Raw genomic sequence first — 20,842 nt, forward strand, 5'->3', positions numbered from 1 at the left:
TTACTGAGTTCCTGGAGGGAGGACTGGGACTAAGTATAGTACAGAGCCCGCAATTTATATTACTGGGGATTAGATATGAATCAATCCCTAGCCAGGCACAGGCATTTGTATTTATTGTAATGACAGATTTTTGGCTAAGCTTGGCTAAGGCATGGCAAGACCTCTCAGCACCATCGGTGCAACAATGGCTCGCTCGTCTAATGGCTATTTATCATACGGATGTGGCAGTATATGCAAAAAAAAGGCAAAGGGGCTAGGAGGAAAGGGTCAAGGGTGGGGGCACCTCTAACGAGTGGGTGTCTACACTTTAAGAGGGATAGTAGAGTATCTTTCTATTTTCTATAAGATGTGGGAATGGAGGCCAATTGGGTACCTTTTTCCGCAGGTGTCTTCTACGTGGGAAAGATAGGAATATATGTATAAATGTTTGATCTGTGTATAAGACGTGACATGAATTAATCTTAGGAATGGACTGTCCCCTTGGAGGGGAAAAGGAAAGCATCAAATCATTCTCAAAGCTGTTGCAAAGGTAACCCATGAAACTTAGAAGAGGGGCCTGTGAACTGTGCTTGGTAGAACCAAAGACCTATTTGAGGAATTATCGGCATCAGCTTTTTGAGATTGGAAGTAAACCAGTTTTGCTCTTAGTATAGATCGTTTACAACCACTGCAATGGATATGAAAAGTGCTTCTGGCAAAGGGTATATTTTTAAGGTTCTTCCCCCATTGTGTGTTCTCTCATGAACAGTAAGATGACTTTTCACACTGAAGATTTTCTGGCATTCCGAGCATGGGTGTTTCCCAAGTGTGAGTTCTCTCATGTGAAGTTAGACTGGATTTATAACTGAAGCGTTTCTGGCATTCAAGGCACTGATAAGGTTTTTCCCCAGTGTGAGTTCTCTGATGTACAATAAGACTGGTTTTATAACTGAACTTTTTTAGGCATTCAGAGCACTGATAAGGTTTTTGCCCAGTATGTGTTTGTTCATGGTGAGTGAGACTAGCTCTTTCCTTAAAGTTTTTGTGGCATTCAGAGCACTGATATGGTTTCTCCCCAGTGTGAGTTTTCTCATGCAAAATAAGACCAGTTTTCAGCCAATAGCTTTTCTGACATTCAGAGCAGTGATATGGTTTCTCTCCGGTGTGAGTTCTCTCATGTTGAGTGAGAATGTATTTACGACTAAAGTTTTTTGGGCATTCAGAGCACTGATGGGATTTCTGCCCAGTATGTGTTAACTCATGCCGGGTGAGAATGGTTTTCCGACTGAAGGTTTTCTGGCATGCAGAGCACTTATGAGGTTTTTGCCCAGTATGCGTTCTCTCATGTAGAGTGAGATCTGATTTACATTGGTAACTATTTAGGCATTCAGAACACTGATGCGGTTTCTGTCCAGTGTGAGTGCGCTCATGTTTACGGAGATCGGCTTTTTGAGCGAACCTTTTGTGACATTCAGGGCACTGATAAGGTTTCTCTCCAGTGTGAGTTCTCTCATGTCGACTGAGAAGGGATTTACAATTGAAGCGTCTCAGACATTCAGAGCAATGAAAAGGTTTTTCTCCAGTATGTATTCTCTCATGTCGAGTAAGGCTGGATTTACATCGGAAACCTTTGTAGCATTCAGAGCACTTATGAGGTTTTTCCCCGGTGTGAGTTCTCACATGTCGAGTCAGATTATGTTTGCAAGTGAAGCTTTTCAGGCATTCAGAGCACTTATGAGGTTTTTGCCCAGTATGCGTTCTCTCATGTTGAGTGAGATCTGCTTTACATTGGTAACTATTTAGGCATTCAGAGCACTGATAAGGTTTCTCTCCAGTGTGAGTTCTCTCATGTCGACTGAGAAGGGATTTTTGAGTGAACCTTTTGTGACATTCAGTGCACTGATAAGGTTTCTCTCCAGTGTGTGTTCTCTCATGTTCAGTAAGTCTGAATTTAGATAGGAAACCTTTGTGGCATTCAGAGCACTTATGAGGTTTTTCCCCGGTGTGAGTTCTCACATGTCGAGTCAGATGTTGTTTGTAAGTGAAGTGTTTCAGGCATTCAGAGCACTTATGAAGTTTTTCCCCAGTGTGAATTTTCTCATGCTGACTGAGTCTGGATTGACAACTAAAGCTCTTCTTACATTCAGAGCATGCATGAGACTTCTTTTTGGTGCTAATATCTCCAAGTTCAGTTTTGTCTTGTATACATTCCATTATGAGATAAGATTTCTTTCTGAAGTTAATATCTCCAAGTTGAGATTTTTCTAGCAGACACACCATAAGACAATACTAAATCTTATTCAGCATGTGTTTGGCATCACCCACTCAAATGTGCTGCACTTGTTGAACTTTACACTTGGACATCCTCTGTAGGCAACTTAATTCACCCTACAACCTTAATATCAGCAGCCCCTGGTACTTATGGGGAAGCCTCTCATGGGATTATTACCTCTTCATTACATCCATGTGGATTCTCTGACCTTTTTCTCATACTTATTTTTGAGTAAATGAAGCACTGATCAGGTCTTTGGTTGGTGTTCAGTATTTCAAAGCTAGGTACACATTCAATAATGTTTTGGCATGAACATTCAGAATACTATTGTGTATCAGTAGCAGCACATTTTTTCGTGTCACCCTTCTTACGGATGTCTTTGTCTGTATATAAGACTACAATGAGGATGTTATGGATTTTGCAGGTCTTGCCGGGTAAAAAGTACCCGAGGTCTCATCTAATGGGCAAGAATGATAGTGAACATGTGGACCCGGACTACAAGCAATAGGTCCTTCCCTTGGTCCCAGATATACCCACATCACTAGTTCGTAACTAACAAGTATCTTAGTCCTAACCTGACTACCTGTCTTTTCAGCAGCTTCGTTTACACTATAAGTGACAAACAGATATTTGTTTTTGATTTAAAAGCAATTCACTGGATATGGTGCTCAGGTGTTCCATTTGCTGAGGTCTGTTAAAAACTGTTCAAGTCCCACTTGTTTGGTGTGTGTTATCTTCTCTTGGATCGATTAGAACTTTAGACTGATGCTTGTCCTCTCTGGTTCAGACAGATGGTCTTCCTGCCCTGGGTTAGCATCTCTAGGGCATTCTTCATAAACCATTAGAGCAGCAGGAAATCTATTTAGAGAAACTGCTTTCACATTCTTTATTTTACTCTAATCCAAGTTCCTCACCACATCTTTTTCCTGGATACTTTCCTCTTGTTGGAGCTCTGAAGCAACTTTACTTCTTTAGCATCTGTCCTTTAATAGTTTTCATTTATTTGCTTATTACTGATCACCATTTTGTCTTCTACGCCCACTCTTCAATCACCTGTGGATTTAAAACCAGAGATTGTTTAAGAATGCAAACTGGAACAAAGGAATAACATTTATTAGCTAATACAGACATCCACAGTTCATTTTGAGAGATGGATGAGAGCGATGAGAGGGCTCTAGGCATTTTCGAGATAGAAAGCTTGAGAACACTGGAACACTAGATTGAGGAGGTCTAAAGATGGAAATTCTGATGGACAGTTTTGTGCACATCAGAAATCATCAGTAAGCTAATCAAATGTCTGATCAAAACTTCCTCCCTCTCACTGTGCGGTATACCTCTTCGCACAACTCCCCAAACCAGGCAAGTAATCTCTCAAAGCGCAGGCACGCACACCCTCATAAGAGTCTCCCCTTCCCAGCACCACAAACAAGGCTACTTCTCCCGGGCAAGCATGTGTTAACAACTTAGAGTCGACAATAGACAAGAATTTTGGAATATCATGGCAAACCTTAAGCAGACGGTTGAAATAACTACGAATGAGGAAACTAGGAGACCGCATAGATCTCCAACCACCACAAACACACAGTATCAAGCACACCTAGATGGATCTCTATGCCTTTGCCAAACACAACTATACGCCTCAACAGGACAACAAACCAGATGTTAGAGGTGGACATTGATGACCTTTGCCAATGTTACATAACTTGCTCTCACCACACAAACAACTTATAAAATACACACTATAGCTATAAATACTTCTCTGGAGCAACAAATCATAGCTTCTACTAAAAACCTCTCAAGAGTAAGACAGATCACCTTCATCACAGGTAATCAAGACAGAAAAAAGAGAGCCTAAAAAGACACTGAAGAGCTTACTGCACAACTGAAATCAGCAGCTAAATATGCCACAGACATAGCCAACCCCATCCCGTCACATAATCTAGACCAGGGGTGTGGAATTTAATAAAATATCTACTTGTCCTTGTAGAAGGTTGCTTCAGAAATCTATTTGTCCTGTAACCAAATCCACTTGTCCCTTTAGTGCCATGTAGTGTGGCGACAAATTATGGCAGTAATCTCCATATATAAGAGCTCTGATATAGCCTCTCTGATTATGCCAGGGCGCATACCATGATAGTGTTTGAATACTTGCAATCCCCTTATGTTGCCACATTTCCGCAGATCTACATACTGGGGCTGAAGGTAGTGGTACACAATAGTTCCAGTGTTAGAATGCCCTTTTGTGTCTGTGCAAACCTACTAAGTTGCTGTTTTAAGGTTTTCAACAACTCTTCTCTGATCTTTTCCCATACTGAGAAATGTTGGAAATGTACTCCTTACAATGGCAGATGTAAACTTTCTTACAGAGTTGGGAAAAAGAGTGGTTGGAGGGAAAGTTAACTTGCAAAGCTCAGATCTTCGCATGAGCTAAGATACACATGCATATTTGCTCATGCCAAAATGCAGTTCACAAATATTTTCGAGGAGTACTATTTCTTGTACTAGTTCTGTGAATTCTTGGGAATCCTCGAAAGCGGTATAGCTGCACTTAATGCAAGGACATATACTCTGTGTGCACTTTTTAGACTTTCTTTAATAATTGGTTGCCTAATTTGGTCTGGCGTTGACCATGACGTTTTGTGTTTATTAAAATGTTGTCTCTCTCTGTATCGGCTGGCTTCACTGTGAGTGACAGCATTCTGCTCTTTCACAAGGAGCATATCGGCACACAGTAGTTTTGCTCAAGGCCAATAACTACTGTGGCAGAACATGTTATTTGAGACCAAAAACAATTGTTGCTTTTGCCAATGTTTTTTATAATGGTGAGGGCCCGGCAGTTCTCACACCAATAAGGTTTTACAAAAACCATGCCAAAACAATTCGCATATTGCTAAAACTAAAAAGCTGATCACCAATTTCAGACCTACTGGCTTTGCTGATGCTTGTTTATTTTTGTTTCTCATAATCTTCCTGAAACTGGTTACAATGATTTCCCATAATGAATAGTTTTGGGAAATACTAGCATGCATCAACACATGTTACTAAATGATGCTGCAGCTGCAAAGAAATGGTATCTGAAATGTTATAGTAGTTTAGCGATTTTTTTTTTGCTTTCATTTATTTATGAACATTTTATTTTGAAAGCAGAGAATCATCAATCTTGCTTTCGATTTTCTGCAAATATTTGCATCAAATAGGAGCATTCTGGGAGCATTATACATAGCCTCATATTGCCAAACTTTGAAAACGTGAGCAGACGTTCCTATAGTGGAACCACGGTAAGTAGTGCAGTTGGAGCTTACAACATTTACTCTAGCCCTAATAATAAATGCTTTTTTTTAATGAACCATAAATACAAGCTTGAACAGCATTAATATATGGACAAAAATATTACCTTAACTGCAGACAGTGCCCTTCCCTGATCCATAATGTGGTAATGCAAACTGGCAGCCAAAGGGTTTGTGCTGGAGGGGGTTGGGCCTACTTGTCCCAAGGACAAAATTCAAATGAAAACTTGTTGCCCTTGGCCTCAAACAATATGTCCTGGGCGTCGGCCTATAGGAATTCCACATCCCTGCTAGACACAACAATCCTAACAGTGACCTGACTAAATAACTCTTCCACACCACTATTGGATATCTTAGTTCCACCTAACTACAACATCATTAGACTGGACCACACACTACAACCAAGTTGGGGTCGTGTGGGCTGCGTGCATTCACAGATCAGCCTTACAAATCAAACGATTCCAAATGAAGAAGATATCCTCCTGTGAACATATGGGAGTTGAAGTCCTCATGGGTTAGGGGGATTTATTCCCTGACCAAATTACATATTATCTACCACCCTCCTGGAGACAAACAGACCCTCGTGAGCAATTAACAATCACAGTACAGACCTTAAGGCACCCGAACACAATCTTTCTAGGTGACTTCAACCTAAATTGCAATTAAATTGAGGACCCACATGTGACTGCACTAAATCTTTTTTCAAAGACCATAATCTGGTACAATCATGCAATCAGGGGAGAGGAGTTGGCCCAACGGCTAGGGCGGTCAATCTTGTATCTGGGGAACTGGGTTTGAGTCTCTGCAATGACGCTAAACATGCTGCGATTCTGGGCAAATCATTTAATGTTCCTGTGCCTAATAAGAATGAAAAATAAAAAAACGTGTCCTCATGTAATGCAACTGGTGCTTTGTAAAACGCTCTGATACCCGATCTGGGTCAAGATTGCGATATATATAACTCTTTAAAAAAAACATGCACAGGTCGAACACACAGCAAAGGAACATCACTAACCCTTATCGCCATGGCAGAAGCTCTATGCATAGACTCCATAACGGCATGTGATTCACAGCATCTCATTCCACATCTCAGCTCCTGTAGCAAAGTCAACAAGATAAGAGGTTAGACCTAGACTGTGGGTCAGGGATACTAGAAATAAGAATAGAGATGATCTGTATGATCTATGCCAAAGAAAACTTCAACCCCAGGAAAGCATTTCCGAGGTTCACAAACTCATGGAACACAACAGAACTATGAATGACAAAATGGAAAAATGGAGACGGTAGCCCCCCATCCCCTATCAAAAAAGGATTAAAAACAAATGAACACAACCCTGGTAGAACGGTCACCAAAATGAAGAAAGAAGCAGACTCCGATTTGCAGAGAGACGATGGAGGCTAGCACCCTCACCACACCTAAAACAGCTCAGGACTCTGAAAAATTTATATAAAAATGTATATTTATTTATTTTTATTTATAGTGTTGTATCGCGCGAACATGACCCTTGCGGGTATTGGAACACTTTACATGACCAGAGGCAGAGTAAATAGAGTTAAAAGCTTGATTTCAATAATAGTCAGCAATAAGATGGTCAAGCATCATAAAGAGTAGTTAGTATGGTTACATTTTAATGAGCATAAATATATTGTCATAGGGTAAAAACTTAGTCAGCAGAAAAGAATTTGCTTCTTTTTTGAAGGCGGTGGTAGAAGAGATTAGACAAACTTCCGGTGGTAAAGAATTCCATATCTTAGGTGCGACCACCGAGAACGCGCTGGCGCCTGTTTTCTTTTTATGGGTTCACTTGGTTTCAGAAGCAGGGTGTGCGCACTTCGCAAAGGTCTGCAGCCCCCTCACTGTTTAGCTTTTGGGCCTGATATCTGGAGGTATTGATGTGTAGCACTTTATGAGTCATGCATGCAATTATTTGTTGAATTCTTGCTTCGTACAGTCGCCAGTTCAGGGATTTTTGTTCCGGAGACAAGTATGGCTGCCGTGATGAGGGAGGCTCTTAGAGAGGCCAACTTGTATCGAGGTAAGCCACATAGAGGGGCACTACCATAATCCAGTCTGGGCAATACAAGAGTTTAGACCGCTTGTTTTAGGTCTTCATGTGGAAGGTAGGGTTTAAGTTTCCGCAGAATGCTCAGCTGCCAATTCGCTCCTTTAGTGACTGCGCTAAAGTGATCCTGCATATTCAGATGTTTGTCTAATGTAATACCCAAGGATCTAGCGGAGTGTATGATGTGAGGAGAGTAGTTGAGGGCTGCAAGAGGTTTCAACCAAAGATCGATCTTGGGGATGTTATTCGGCGGTGAGATGAGAAAGAATTCCGGTTTTGCAGTAGTGAGTTTGAGATGGTTTTCTGTGAGCCAGTCAGTCAGTGTACATATTACAGTGGATGGCAGCGGATTTTAAGTGGTTTGCCAGGGGTTCCAGGAATAGATTGAAGAGAATGGGTGAGAGAGCAGATCCCTGTGATAAGCCAAGAGTGATCGCATGGGGCTTAGACAGAGATGGATTAATTTGGACTCTCTGAGATCTGTTTTAGAGGAATGAGGAAAACCATTGCAATACGACCACTAATAAGCCCATCCTCTGTTCCAATAGTTTCAGTAGTCTATCGTGATTAACTGTCAAAGGCAGCCATAAATTTGAAAAGTAGCATGAGGGATGATTCATTTAGATCCAGTGATCCAGTGATACTATGTCATCCACAAAATGAGTAAGTGCAGATTCAGTGCTGTGACCTTGACGGAAAACTGATTGGTGTTGGTCAAGGAGTTAAAAGGAGTTAAAAGTTGTCTATGTGGTTGTAGAGTTGGATATAGGCACATTTTTCTAAGGAGTTCACAAGAGTAGGGATGTTGGAGATGGGCTGAAAGTTATTAGGATCAGAGCAGTCTGCCTTTTTTAAGCGGGGGTTACTTGTCCTGCTTTTAGGCAATCAGGGATAGTGTTTTGATGTAGCAAGGCATTTACTATCTTAGACCATAGGGGAGAATGAAGGTTTTGATCTCTTTGAATATAGATGGAGATAGAGGGTCAGTGAAGTGATTAGATGGGTTTAATGATGAAAGGATTTTGTAAATGTCACTTTCGTTGATTGAGGAGAAGGTGTGGCAAGAGGCATTGTTTTTGGAAGGGTGCCTGGATGGATCACTACCTTCAGTATACTTGGTGGTGAGTAAAAAACTGAGTGAGGAAGCCGGTAGTAGTTTATTCACTACTTGTAGTTCAGTCTCGATCTTTGTGGTTTTTTCCATGAAGAAGGCTGCCAGTTTTTCACAGTTTGGGAGGGCGCTGGTTCCGGCGTGACTGCTGCTTGACTATTTCAAATAGTTTTTGGGCGCATTTCTGGCTTGGTCAAGCTGTGCTCTAAAGAAATTAGCTTTCATTTGCCTTATTCTTCTGTTGTATGTGTTCCTCATTGATCTTAAGCATTTTAGAAGTTCTATGGATGGAGAGGATCTCCAGGCTCTTTCTGCTAATCTTCGATTACGTCTTTCGGTGTTCAAGTTGTGGGTGAAACACAAAAACTGAATAGACAAAGAAATCCTCAGCACACCGTCAAAGGTGTATCAACAATTTGTTAAGTGCACGATGTAAGCACAAACTATACACAAGTTATTTCAATTTTTTTCCAACCTACAAAGGGATTCAGTATCTTGCGCGATGTCAATAAGGCAGTCCATGCATCTGAGGGATCCTATTTTGTCCCAAAAATGTGAGCTTGTGAGTCGGACGATCTTGTCCCAAACGTCGCTCTCCGTGTAGCTCGAGGACGATTTCCCTTTGCAGCGGTGGCTGTAGATTGTGCAGTTGCACACTCTTGACCCTGCTGGAGTCAAGGAACAGTTGTTGTTAGACCCGTGGCCCCCTGGACTGTGGGCGGAGAGGTGGGGCCTTGATTGCTGCTGAGCAAGGCCAAGGGGGAAATCTCCTGGGGTGCTGGGGACTCAACTTCTCCTTGAGGGTGTTATGCGGAGCATGGGATGCTGCACAATATCACAGGCAATTACAACACATTTGACACAAAGGGTTTTCTGTCGAGCTGCATGTGGCCTGGTCCTACTGCTGCAGGCCATTTAGGTCGGCAACGGGGGGGCGAGGAGCTGTTCACTCTGGAGTCACTTGTGCAGTCACTCTCACTCTGCAGTTCACTCTGCAGTCACTCTCACTCTGCTGTTCACTCTGCAGTCACTCGTGCAGTCACTCTCACTCGTGCAGTCACTCTCACTCTGCAGTCACCCTGCAGTTACTCTCACTCTGCAGTCACCCTGCAGTCACTCTCACTCTGCAGTCACTCTCACTCTGCAGTCACCCTGCAGTCACTCTCACTCGGCTGTCACTCTCACTCGGCTGTAACTCTCACTCGGCTGTAACGCTCACTCGGCTGTAACGCTCACGCTGCTGTCACGCTCACGCTGCTGTCCCGCTCACGCTGCTGTCACTCACGCTGCTACTCATGCAGTCGCAGTCACTCACGCTGTTACTCATGCAGTCGCAGTCACTCATGCAGTCACTCATGCAGTCACTCTCACGCTGCTGTCACTCTCACGCTGCTGTCACTCATGCTGTCACTCACTCTGTTGTCACTCATGCTGTTACTCATGCAGTCACTCTCACTCATGCTGTTACTCATGCAGTCACTCATTCTGCTGTCACTCATGCAGTCACTCTCACTCATGCAGTCAAAGTCAAAGATAGCTTTATTCGATTACAATGTTAAAATCATAAAAGCACAGTTCAATACATACATACATTAGGAATATTTTTATCTTAATAAGAACCCTAATTCATTCATAATATGGGGAGTCACTAAAAGAACACTAAGGTGTAACAGTAGCATGCTTTAAATACAATCGCTTCCGAATTAGAAATGTTCGTTTGGAATATAAGACTAATGCATAGTCGATCTGCATCTAATAATGGACTTAAGAAACAGATACAACATGTATCGACATTTCATCATGAAGTTGTTGGATTTTAATCAAAGCTGGTCTGCACTGTCTCAGACCCCAGATTTTTAACAATGGTAACAAATACCTCTTTCTACTCCACATATAAAATTGACAAAATAAAATACAATGTATTAACGATTGTGGAGATAAGTCATCGCATGGACAGTTAATTAGATGTTTTAACCAGTCATTAATGGCTGGAAAAGTAATCAGCCTAAAGAAACTGCCGGTTCACAATCATGCTAATAGCATCCTTGTGTAACAGGACTGATCGGGGGACTGATAATTATGTAAACCGGGTCCCTGAATTAAAGAATAGTGTTGTAAAACAGAAGCCTTCTTGCTCTCTACCTTCCATCGTTGATCATCCAGAAAAGGTAAACAATGTTCCTTCAAGGTTCTTCTGGAGATCAAGGACAGTGTAGTTGGTGTACTAAAGAATTCTGGGTGACCAAGTTTAACCAAGAAATCCTTAACATAACTGAGCCACTGAATATTTTTTGACCCTACATGTTTAATACAGTCCTGAAGGATGGCCCTGTTAAACTCTGTAGCCAATGAGGTCCATATTTTATGCCAGAGCAACACTGGGCTTATCCTAACCAAGTCTGAAATGTGAACCAGCGCAAGTTCTTTATGACAGACGTAAGTGGGGGTAGATTTGGGGACAGCTAACAAATAACGCAGAAAGCTATTTTCACTTATTTGTAAGGCCCTGCAATCAGCGACCCCCCAAATGTCAGCCCCATACACTGTCGTTGATACACATTTGGCTTTGTAAATGTCTAACAGGATGCGAACTGGTCTTCCCCCCAACTGATTAGAACATTTTCTAACAGCACCAATAGCGCGAGAAAAAGCTAAGTTCCTTGAGGTAATTGCGGAGGTCCACCTCTTTTATTAAAAACAATCCCTAGATAAGAGAAGGTATTAGTTAAACCTATCTTCGACTGTTCTAAAAAAGTGTGCATGAGACTTTATTTTTAGATGAGCAGCACATGGTAAAAGTTTTCCCAATGTTAATCTCTAGGCCCCTAGATCCCATATAATCTGAGAAACTAGTCAATGCTTTCTGTAGGCCTTGTAACTTGGGTTCTTGCCATTATCACCGCATCATCTGCGTACTATAAAATTGGTACTGCAGCACTATTAACTTGGGGGTAATCCACCTCTAATTTTGTTAGATGTTCAGCCACATTGTTAATGTACAAATTGAAAAGAAAGGGTGCCAGGATGCAACCCTGGCGGACACCTTTCTTTATTGGAAATTTAGTGGTGCATTCACCCTTCATGCCAAATCGCACCTTAGCCCCTACTCCTCTATATAATTCTTTAAGAAAATTTAAAATATTATAATCAATACCAAGGTCAGCTAAAGTGCCCCACAAAATATCATGACTTAGACAGTCAAAGGCTGAGCTGAGATCTACGAACGTAATAAATAAGTTCCCCTTTTTTGCCACCGTGTATTTTCCTATTAACATTGCCAGGTTTAAACCTTGCTCGACCGTGCCAATGCCCGACTTAAACCCGTACTGGAATTTGGATAGAATGCCCTCGTCTTCCGCCCATGTTTGCAATCTATTTAGGATAATTCGACCTGCGACTTTCATCAACGAGTCGAGTAAGGAAATGGGCCTGTAGCATTTGGGATCAATTTGATCTCCCTTTTTAAATATTGGTATAACTACCGCTTCCTGCCAGGTTGATGGAAATCCTTTAATGTTACAGCTGTTAAGTACATTAGTCAGGAGCGGGGCCCATAAGTCAGTGTTATCCTTGAATATATCAATAGGTACCCCGTCCGGGCCTGGAGCCTTGCTGTTTAAACTTTCAGCGATTACCTGTTCTACTTCTTTTAAAGAGAAGACTATCTCCAAGGGAAAGAGATCCGAAGCAGCGGATTCCATAGGTACTAAATAGCCGATGGACTCTGCTCTGACCAGGTCATCTTCCTTGTATAACTCAGTGAAATGGTCAACCCAGACAGACTCATCAATGGCCACCTCGACCGGGTCAGTTTTTCTATCGACGAAGAACGGGGCATTTACCGCCTTCCAAAAAGCGGTATTATCTCTCCGCGAGGACACTTTAGACAATGCATCCCAGGCAGCCATCTTTAGTTCCTTTTTGCGTTTTTTTAAAGCAATTTTATAAAATGCCCTGGCAGACCTAATGCCTGACCTATTTTTGGGTACTGTTTTTAGGGCTTGCATTAATAAAGAGTGAGTTCTACTACACTCTGAGTTAAACCAGCCGTCTGCCTTAGGTCTCTCCCCTTCCCGTATGGTGCCTGTTAAGTTGCTACTGATCTGTGCGCTGATTTTACAGAATGCTGCTATAACCAGGCTTGAGTTTGAGTCTTCCGCAAGACAAGTCATACATTCTTCAAGTTGCCCCTTGACAAGATTTTCAAAAAAATTTGTCGGGTTCACCTTCTTCCATTTTATGCGTAGCCATTCGTTCTAGACAGAATGACGCCATGATGGTATAAGTTATCTGCCACGTTAGAGGTCTGTTTACCTCCTAACCCAATATCATATACTGAGCTGATTGGGAAATGATCGCTTAATGCGATATCCTCTGTTTTGAATGATAGAACGCTGGTATAATAGCTGGCGGAAGCCAAGGTGTAATCTATAACGGAGCATAGTCCCCGCCCATTAAATGTTGGTCGAAAACCCGCCTGAGGATTTCAAAGCTCGTTTACAAATCCTAGATCCCACTCGGATATTAAGTTGTTAAATACATTTCCAATCGTGGAGTGTTCAAAGTGGGTGCAAGGGTCACCCTTGAGATTTGCCATACCACATATACGTTGACTGCCAAAAGGGCAAAGGTGGCAAATAAAGTCGCCTGTTAATATTATACACTTCGCCCTAAATTCTGGACCTGTTCCGTTATGTAAGAATTTATTTAGTTCATCCACTACCTTCATTTGATCAGCCTTAGGTATATTATTATAAAAATTTATAAGAGTGAAATACTGATCACGGCCCGCCTTGAGTGAAAGTACCTGGTAAAAATAAGTACCCCCATTTAGTAGACATTTAACAGTCAAGTTGGCTGTATTGGATATGAAAGTGCAAAGCCCTCCAGAGCACCTCCCTCTGCTAGTCTGCTGTGCTGCGGAGAAAAAGGTTCGGAACTCGTTTATATGGGTCTCGACCAAATCCCAGCATTCCTGTAGACAGATAACATTGAAGTTATCAATGAATACCAGGAAAGTAGGGTCCGAGATTAGTTAATAATATTCGATACGCAATAGAAATATGAGCATAGGGCATAAAGTGATACGGAGTATTCTGTTTCCCGACAGACTAAGGAGGAACAGTGCCGCACCTCCAAAAGAGCATCTTCACGTCCGCCGAGGGACGTCACCCCCTAAGGTAGACTGATTTAAGAATTTGGTCGTGTCAACCACATAATATAATTTTGCCCCATCCATCTGTGCAAACAGTTCCAACTTCAATTTTTCTTGCATAGGGAGGACAATATCGAACACCATAAACACCATCGAACACCAGTGAAGTAGTGTGGCTCACTGGTTAGAGGCGGCAGACCCGAGAGCAGAGGACGGCCCGGGACCAGGGTTCGATTCCCGGCGCGGCAGGTTTCTGGACCAGGGTCAGCGGACTCGATAATTCTCTCGCCTCGGTGCCCACTCTGATCAGCGATCACACTCGGCAACTCTGGGCATTAGCTTGCCTCATCTTCACTAACGGCCCCACCAGACCGCCGGGGATGCCTGGTCTCACCCTGGAGATACCCATTAAGGGACCATCTCTCAGGGAAGCCAGGAAGGGTTTCGCAGCGGTCGAAGCGCCTTGGGACCCTCCGGGTAAGTAGTGCGCTATATAAATGCCTATACATACATATACATACATACATAAACAAAACATTAGCAGAGCACAGAAGAGGATAAGGAGAAATCGGATACTGACCTTAAGAACAGCGGTGCCACAAACAGGTACGAAATATGAGCACCGCCCGGTAGTTAGGAGAGATCACCCCACAATTACCACCACACTAATAGATCAAACTATCTTACAGAATATCCTGAGACGTAGAAAAAGTGAGAAGGCTGTTGAACCCCTTGGATCCGGCTACACGCAAAGTTACAGGTACACAATTGCTAATAGACAGAGGTCAAGCGAAGCGCAATGGGGGAGAACAAAATTACTAAAGTGTTGTTCCCTCTCGTTTGCACACTTTCCAGATAGAGAAAGAATAGAAGTGACAAGGCCCTGATGAGACCCCGTGTATTGAGTTTACGGGTTCGAAACGCGTCGGCATCAAGAAGGCTATAAAAGTGCACAGGATTTATTGCGATATTGCATTCATTGATTTGTATCTATTAGCCTTTTTGCAGACTCTTTTGTCCTTCAATGACTCTTTGAAATTTTCATTTCATGATACAGGCATTTTGGAAAATAATGTGCAAAATGTTGTTTGTTTTTTCACTTTTGTTTAGACTTAATGTTCTTGCAATGAATGTGTTGTTATTCATGATTTGTATTTTTTTGATTAAGTGTTATATGTTTCGTGTGTTTCTCATACATGCAAAAGAAACCTATTTTTGTATTTGAATTTAGAAAAAGTAAATGGTGAAACTAAATAAACCTACATAATCAGAAGTAGCCCTGATTTATGTGCTTGCATTAACAAGCAACAAAGAAGTGTGAGAGGGGCAAATTGTATGTTAATCGAGGAAAGTAGGGTCAACATTTTGTGCCACTATGTCAAGTTCCCTAGGATCGGCAATGCTTGTTATACAGATTCTGAAGTATCAACTACACTCTTCTTGGTCACACTTGTACTCCGTGACTGGACTGACAGGCTTTCTATAGCTATTTTATTACCTCTAAAATCTGAATTTATCGATCTGTCGCCCTCAATAGTTATTTGATATTTTAAAATGGGTGCAATAGCATCATCCTTGTCTCTATTACTTAATGATGATGTAAAATTGCAACACGCCAATGGGGTAATTCTGCTCTTTGCCATACGGTGTCCTTCCCTACTCCCATTTATAAAATTAGTAGGTGTTAACCGTCAGTCTAAACATTTTTAAAATTGTCACCTAAACTTAAATTCAATCCACCTTTTGATTAAACACTTCCCATTCCAGCAAGCTTGTACAGTGGTTACTGTCATCTGCTCACCTACATTATGCTTAATATAAATAGTGCACAATTTAGGGGTTTATGTCTGCCTACAACGTGGACCTGATACAAATAACAGTACCTACAAGGTGGATGTTACAATTCAACAAGAGTCTAAGATAGTCTGCATCAACATTACGGGGCATCAGTCTTGATGGCAAGCCAACTTAAAACGTATCCGTATTGTTTACCTTATTATCAGAGACTATACTTGTCTCTTGGATAGAACTTTACAACAGAATTTTATAAATTTTCGTTCAGTTGTGTGTATATAATAAAACAACCTACTCACCATAATTGATCTATCTATTAATCTTTTTTGGTTCTGGAGTAGCATGCTACTCGCCGAAAAGCGCTTCAACACTTCATCAGGGGTAGCAGGCACTATATAAATGCAAAACCTTCCCTCTTCTATCCCTCCACTATCTTTTTCAACCCAACTAACAGACCAACATGTCCAGCTCCCAAAATATTTTTTATATTTCCCTATACTAATTCACCACTAATCCTTTTTGGATCCTGGAGCAGCGTGCTACTCGCCGAACGAGCGCTTCAAAGTTCGTCAGGGGTAGTAAGCGTTATATAAATACAAATACATTACAATTACACTTTACATCGGGCTGCACTAACACGAGGATAGAAGTTGAGTGGGGCTTATCTGCCCAGAACGAAGCATACTACAGAAAGTGTGTGAACAGTCTATATGTTGTGCGCCAAGAGAGAAAAAACAGCATAAATATGTATCAAAGAGTCTATTGGCTCAGTCAAGGCTTCTATTTTTAATACAATTCATGTTTGCAAGCACAAGGATAGGAAAAAAGCTTTCTTATTATACAAAAGAAAATTGAATGAGTTTGAAAAAATTTCCGGCCCACACCCATCTCCCATATAGCAGGAAGGATACACTGTGAATGCAATATCCTCTGTGGAAATGTGCGCCTTTACAGGAGTTACATTTGAATTATCAAAAACATACCTCCTCCCAAAAAGAAAATGTTACCAGGCCAACTGGAAAGTAAATGTAAAGGAATAAATAGGCACTGTATCAATACTGAAGGCATTTTGGACAAACCGGGGTTAAATGTTTCAGAAGGCAACAATTCGATGAACCAGGCTACCAAAGCACAGGAATGTGGCGGGATCCTCCAGCTCTGGGTCAGATTCCTGTAATGATGCACGCGCTGCAGAGAACAGATACAAGGGGCACACAGCGTTCCCGTAAACTACCTTGACCTATATGGTGCAAAAATCTAGGCGCTTTCATAATTTGGTATTAAAACACATAGATATAGAAGACAGACCCCACGCTCCGGACCGAATGGATTCTTAGGCATTCTGGATTTTTTGTGCAAGGAGGGATTTAAAATGAACTACATTGCCTGCAAAAGGTCAGAGGGCACAACATGCTCTGGAGTGTGCATGATTTTGTTCCCACAACTCCTTGCAAGAAGGAGCTTGTGAATTTGAGTCTCCGCAGAGCTGCTGCGGGATCTCTGATGGGTCAGTTCATCTGTCCAAGCTATTACGCAATTCATTTCTCCTTAGTTAATGCTCAGAAACCGGCAAACGAGGTCCATTTTTCATGGGTTCATCGTACTCCAATCTGCCATAGCTTCCAGGCACAGGGTGATCAAAAAAAAGAACAACGATCGGTCAGCAGGTTTTACAGCTTTTTGTTAAACATTGAAAAGGTCCTAAATCAAGAGAGGGAAAGGCAGAAAAGAGGAAGGTGATAAAGAGAGACAGATAGAATGAACAAGCGCGGCCGCGCGCGCCAGGTCGGCGGGGAATGTGAAAGAGCCGCGTTTGGAGCAAAAGTGCACCAGGGCCAGCGCGGCCGTCATCTGTTCCCAATTAACGAGACAGCGAGATGTGGGCGTGATAAATGGAAACAGATGGCGCTGCTGCTCGGTCCCAAGCTGCCTAGGCCAGGGGAGAGGGAAGGCAGGACATGCACCCCCCTTTGGCCAATTGCATGCTGTCTTTCTTAGAAAGACAAATGCAAAGGCCGATAGCTGGTGATGAAAAAACAAAAAGCACACACACGAGCGTGTGTTCAGAGTTTAAAGCCCTTATTAAAAGCCCTGCAGAGCAGCGCATGCACGCTGGCTCAGGCGAGACCAAAAATTGGTGTACGAACCAATATAAGTATACAGAAGGGTTTTAATGTACAAAACCATCCAGTGATCATATTAATCTTCATAGAGTGGTGAATTTACTGGTGGTACCTAAATGAATACATACATAGGAAAAATAAGAATGGTTTGAAAAAATCTAGGTCAGACATTTGAACAACTGTGCTAGCGTTACATTTCAAAACTATTCAGTCCAGGACATACAAAACCATCTGAACGGGACAAACATATACTGTATAGTCAATGTCTGTTATTCTCAGTATAGGTGAAAAATAAAATAATTTTTATACAACAAGATTCACTACAATAACAATATTCTGTAGAAGGGTTAATCCGCTTATGTTGGGATATGTGCCTCAACTCACCGTGGCATGCGGCTCAGGGTGACTCTCCGCCTTATAAAATAAATATGGGAAGGGGAGCATGGTAAGAAAATAAGTCTTTTGAAAGGCTGTAAGAGTTCTAGGTATTTCACAAACAAGTGTAAAGATAAAGTGTGCCCATGTAGATTAAAAACCATCCAAATACTCATAGGCGGTGTCTGCAACAGTGATTGAGGTATTTTCGTATGGCTGTGAAGTTCCTAATAGGTTCCCCAAGCATGTATTCAGATGTCACTAAGGTCTATCGAGACAAGCGGGCAGCGTACTGGTGTTGAACACTAGGGGGAGACACACCAAGACAATAGAGGCAGTCGTGTGTCTGCCTTGAAGTTTGTGTATCAATGCATTTGATGGTCCGTGCCTCATAACAGGCCTGTGTTAAGGCGGCACAGGGTGAACAAAGGCAGAACCTAGTGCAGTAACTTCCATAGCAAACATGTGGTGTTATGGGGGAACAAAATGACTCTTAGAGCTAGTTGGCCTAACAAACAAGTACAGTGTGCTCAGATTTCAGAAGCAACTGCCCCATCAAAATATGCAGCGGTAAGGCACATGATGACACTGCCTTAAACATAAATGCAGCATTCTTCAAGTGAAAACAGCGGACGTATTTGATGTGCACTGCAATAACAAGGCTGCAATGTATTGGAAGAAATGCGCTTAAAATTGTTGACCTCAGCATGGGTGCAGCGTGCTTTGTTTTCAAGACACAACACCTGCCACATGTGCACTGAGAGCTTTCCTACGACATGAGAGAGTGTGCTTTGAAACTTCCATATCTTTAACACAAATGCAACATTCTTTCCGTTTTCATAACAAACAAAAAAAAGAAAAGACGCGCTCAAGGCACAAAAGATTCAAGTTAAACAAAAAGGTAGGTTCAGGGACCCATTTCTGTATACAAGGAACATGCTGCTTCGGTGCAGAAAAAACTTACAGATATAACAAACGTAGAGTCAGAGACCCATACCTATATACGGGGAGACAGAAATCCGTTATACCACTGCAGATGAAGGACGGTGCCCAGAGTAATTGCTTTTGCTTGAATAGAGGATCCGGGGCTAGCTAAAGCCGGATTTGGTGTGTGGCTACTCACTCAGGTTGTATAATCGAATCACTTTGATGCAGTCACGTGACCACGTGTACTTGGGAAATGTAGTCCCATGCCGGCAGCATGAATCTGAATGAACACGCACTAAATGCTGAAGGCTTTCGTGCCTCTGTCACATGCAGCTGCTTCTTCACGTGGATTAGAATCACTAACTACGGGCCTCCATCGAAGTTAAATGCAAATGTCACGATGTACTGGCATGTGTTTTTAAAGGGTCAGCGCCATATACCCATTTGGAAAATCAGCACACCCGAAAACCAGATTGCTCATAGTAGAAATGAGTGATGGGTTTGTAAACCATGTCCCTTTTACTATGCATGTATCCTGTTGCAAGCGGTCAGCCCCATATGTCTAAGGGTATGGAGAAGTCAGTGCACCCGAATCAGAGTGCCCAGTCTTGTATGGTTTCACTGACGATCAGATCTCCCGAGGCTTCGCCGGGAGCAACAACGCTACCTGGTGTGGCGCAACTTTGTGTTTTAAATAGGAAAGACTTTTTTAATAACTTTACGTGGGGTGGGAATGGCGAGTCAACGTGGGGTGGGAATGGCGAGTCAACTTCAGACTTCCCGGTGGAAAGGAGGGTCCGACAAGGCTGTGCCATGGCACCCTTACTCTTTTCATTATTCATTAATGGGATTGTTGAGCGAATGTTGGAAGCAAGCGTAGATGCTCCATCGTTAGGGGACATCAGGGTCCCCATCCTGATGTTCGCCGACGACACCCTGATCATGTCAAAAACCCCTGCTGGGTTACAACTCGCATTAAATATATTTGATGTTTTTTGCAAGGAGCACGGCCTAGAAGTAAATGTGGGGAAGACGAAACTAATGGCCTTCTCCCCACGCCGTAAAATTTATCCTAAGGTAACCCTGAACAATAGCAAGCTAGAGACTGTCAAGGAGTTTACATATCTAGGGGTACAGATAGCTGAGGGCCCTGGTTGGTCACATCACTTGGAAAAAACGGCCCTAAAACACCAACAACTATCAGGAGCATTGCGGGGGGAACATCGAAAATCCAAGACGAAACCGATCAAACCTGCCCTTATAGTCTATGACGCCAAGGTCTTAGGCGCGACCTTATACGATGCAGAGTTATGGGCTTGGGACAATCTCTCGACCTTACAGACATCTGAGAACAAGTTTCTCAGAGGGATCACAGGCCTCCCACAGAGCACCCCCCTAATACCACTGTTTCTGGAGTTGGGTACACGTCCAATTAGTGATAGAGCGCGACTGCGCCCTGTTCTCTATTGGAGACGTCTTTGGACAACTCCCGAGATTAGGCAATATGCTGAGGGTTTCCTCTCGATAATCAAGGAAGATAACTTCCACAAGATAAAGTGGTTAAAAAATTTAAGGTCCATGTTAATTAACCTTGGGTTTTCCACCCTTTGGACCAATCCACTGGGGGAGGTCTTCTCAAGCAAGGAAGCCCTCAAATTACAATATTGGGACTGGGTGGGCAGTAATTTGTTGAGAAGTGTTAGGTCTGACTCTATGGCGGGTCGCTTCTTGGAGACAAAAATCTATCCTATCTTAG

The 20,842-nt window shown here is 42.4% G+C and overlaps 1 protein-coding gene and 1 long non-coding RNA gene across 2 annotated transcripts in view; both read right to left on the reverse strand.

The window, feature by feature from the left end:
• Positions 1 to 2,790, reverse strand: part of LOC147662095 (uncharacterized) — a 42,049-nt gene extending 39,259 nt beyond the window's left edge. The window contains 1 exon segment of the mRNA XM_086951115.1: positions 767 to 2,790. Coding sequence (XP_086807241.1) covers positions 767 to 2,259 — 1,493 coding nt within the window. The 5' untranslated portion in view covers positions 2,260 to 2,790.
• Positions 2,791 to 3,108: 318 nt separating this feature from the next.
• LOC147662096 (uncharacterized) overlaps positions 3,109 to 20,842 on the reverse strand; it is a 60,380-nt gene continuing 42,646 nt past the window's right edge. The window contains exons 2-3 of the long non-coding RNA XR_015305981.1: positions 6,554 to 6,634; positions 3,109 to 3,304 (exon numbers count right to left, since the gene is read on the reverse strand). This is a non-coding gene — a long non-coding RNA (uncharacterized LOC147662096). The remainder of the gene's footprint in view (positions 3,305 to 6,553; positions 6,635 to 20,842) is intronic.

The sequence above is a fragment of the Lissotriton vulgaris genome, unplaced genomic scaffold (genome assembly GCF_964263255.1).
Source record: "Lissotriton vulgaris unplaced genomic scaffold, aLisVul1.2 SCAFFOLD_2894, whole genome shotgun sequence".
NCBI classification, from domain to species: domain Eukaryota; kingdom Metazoa; phylum Chordata; class Amphibia; order Caudata; family Salamandridae; genus Lissotriton; species Lissotriton vulgaris.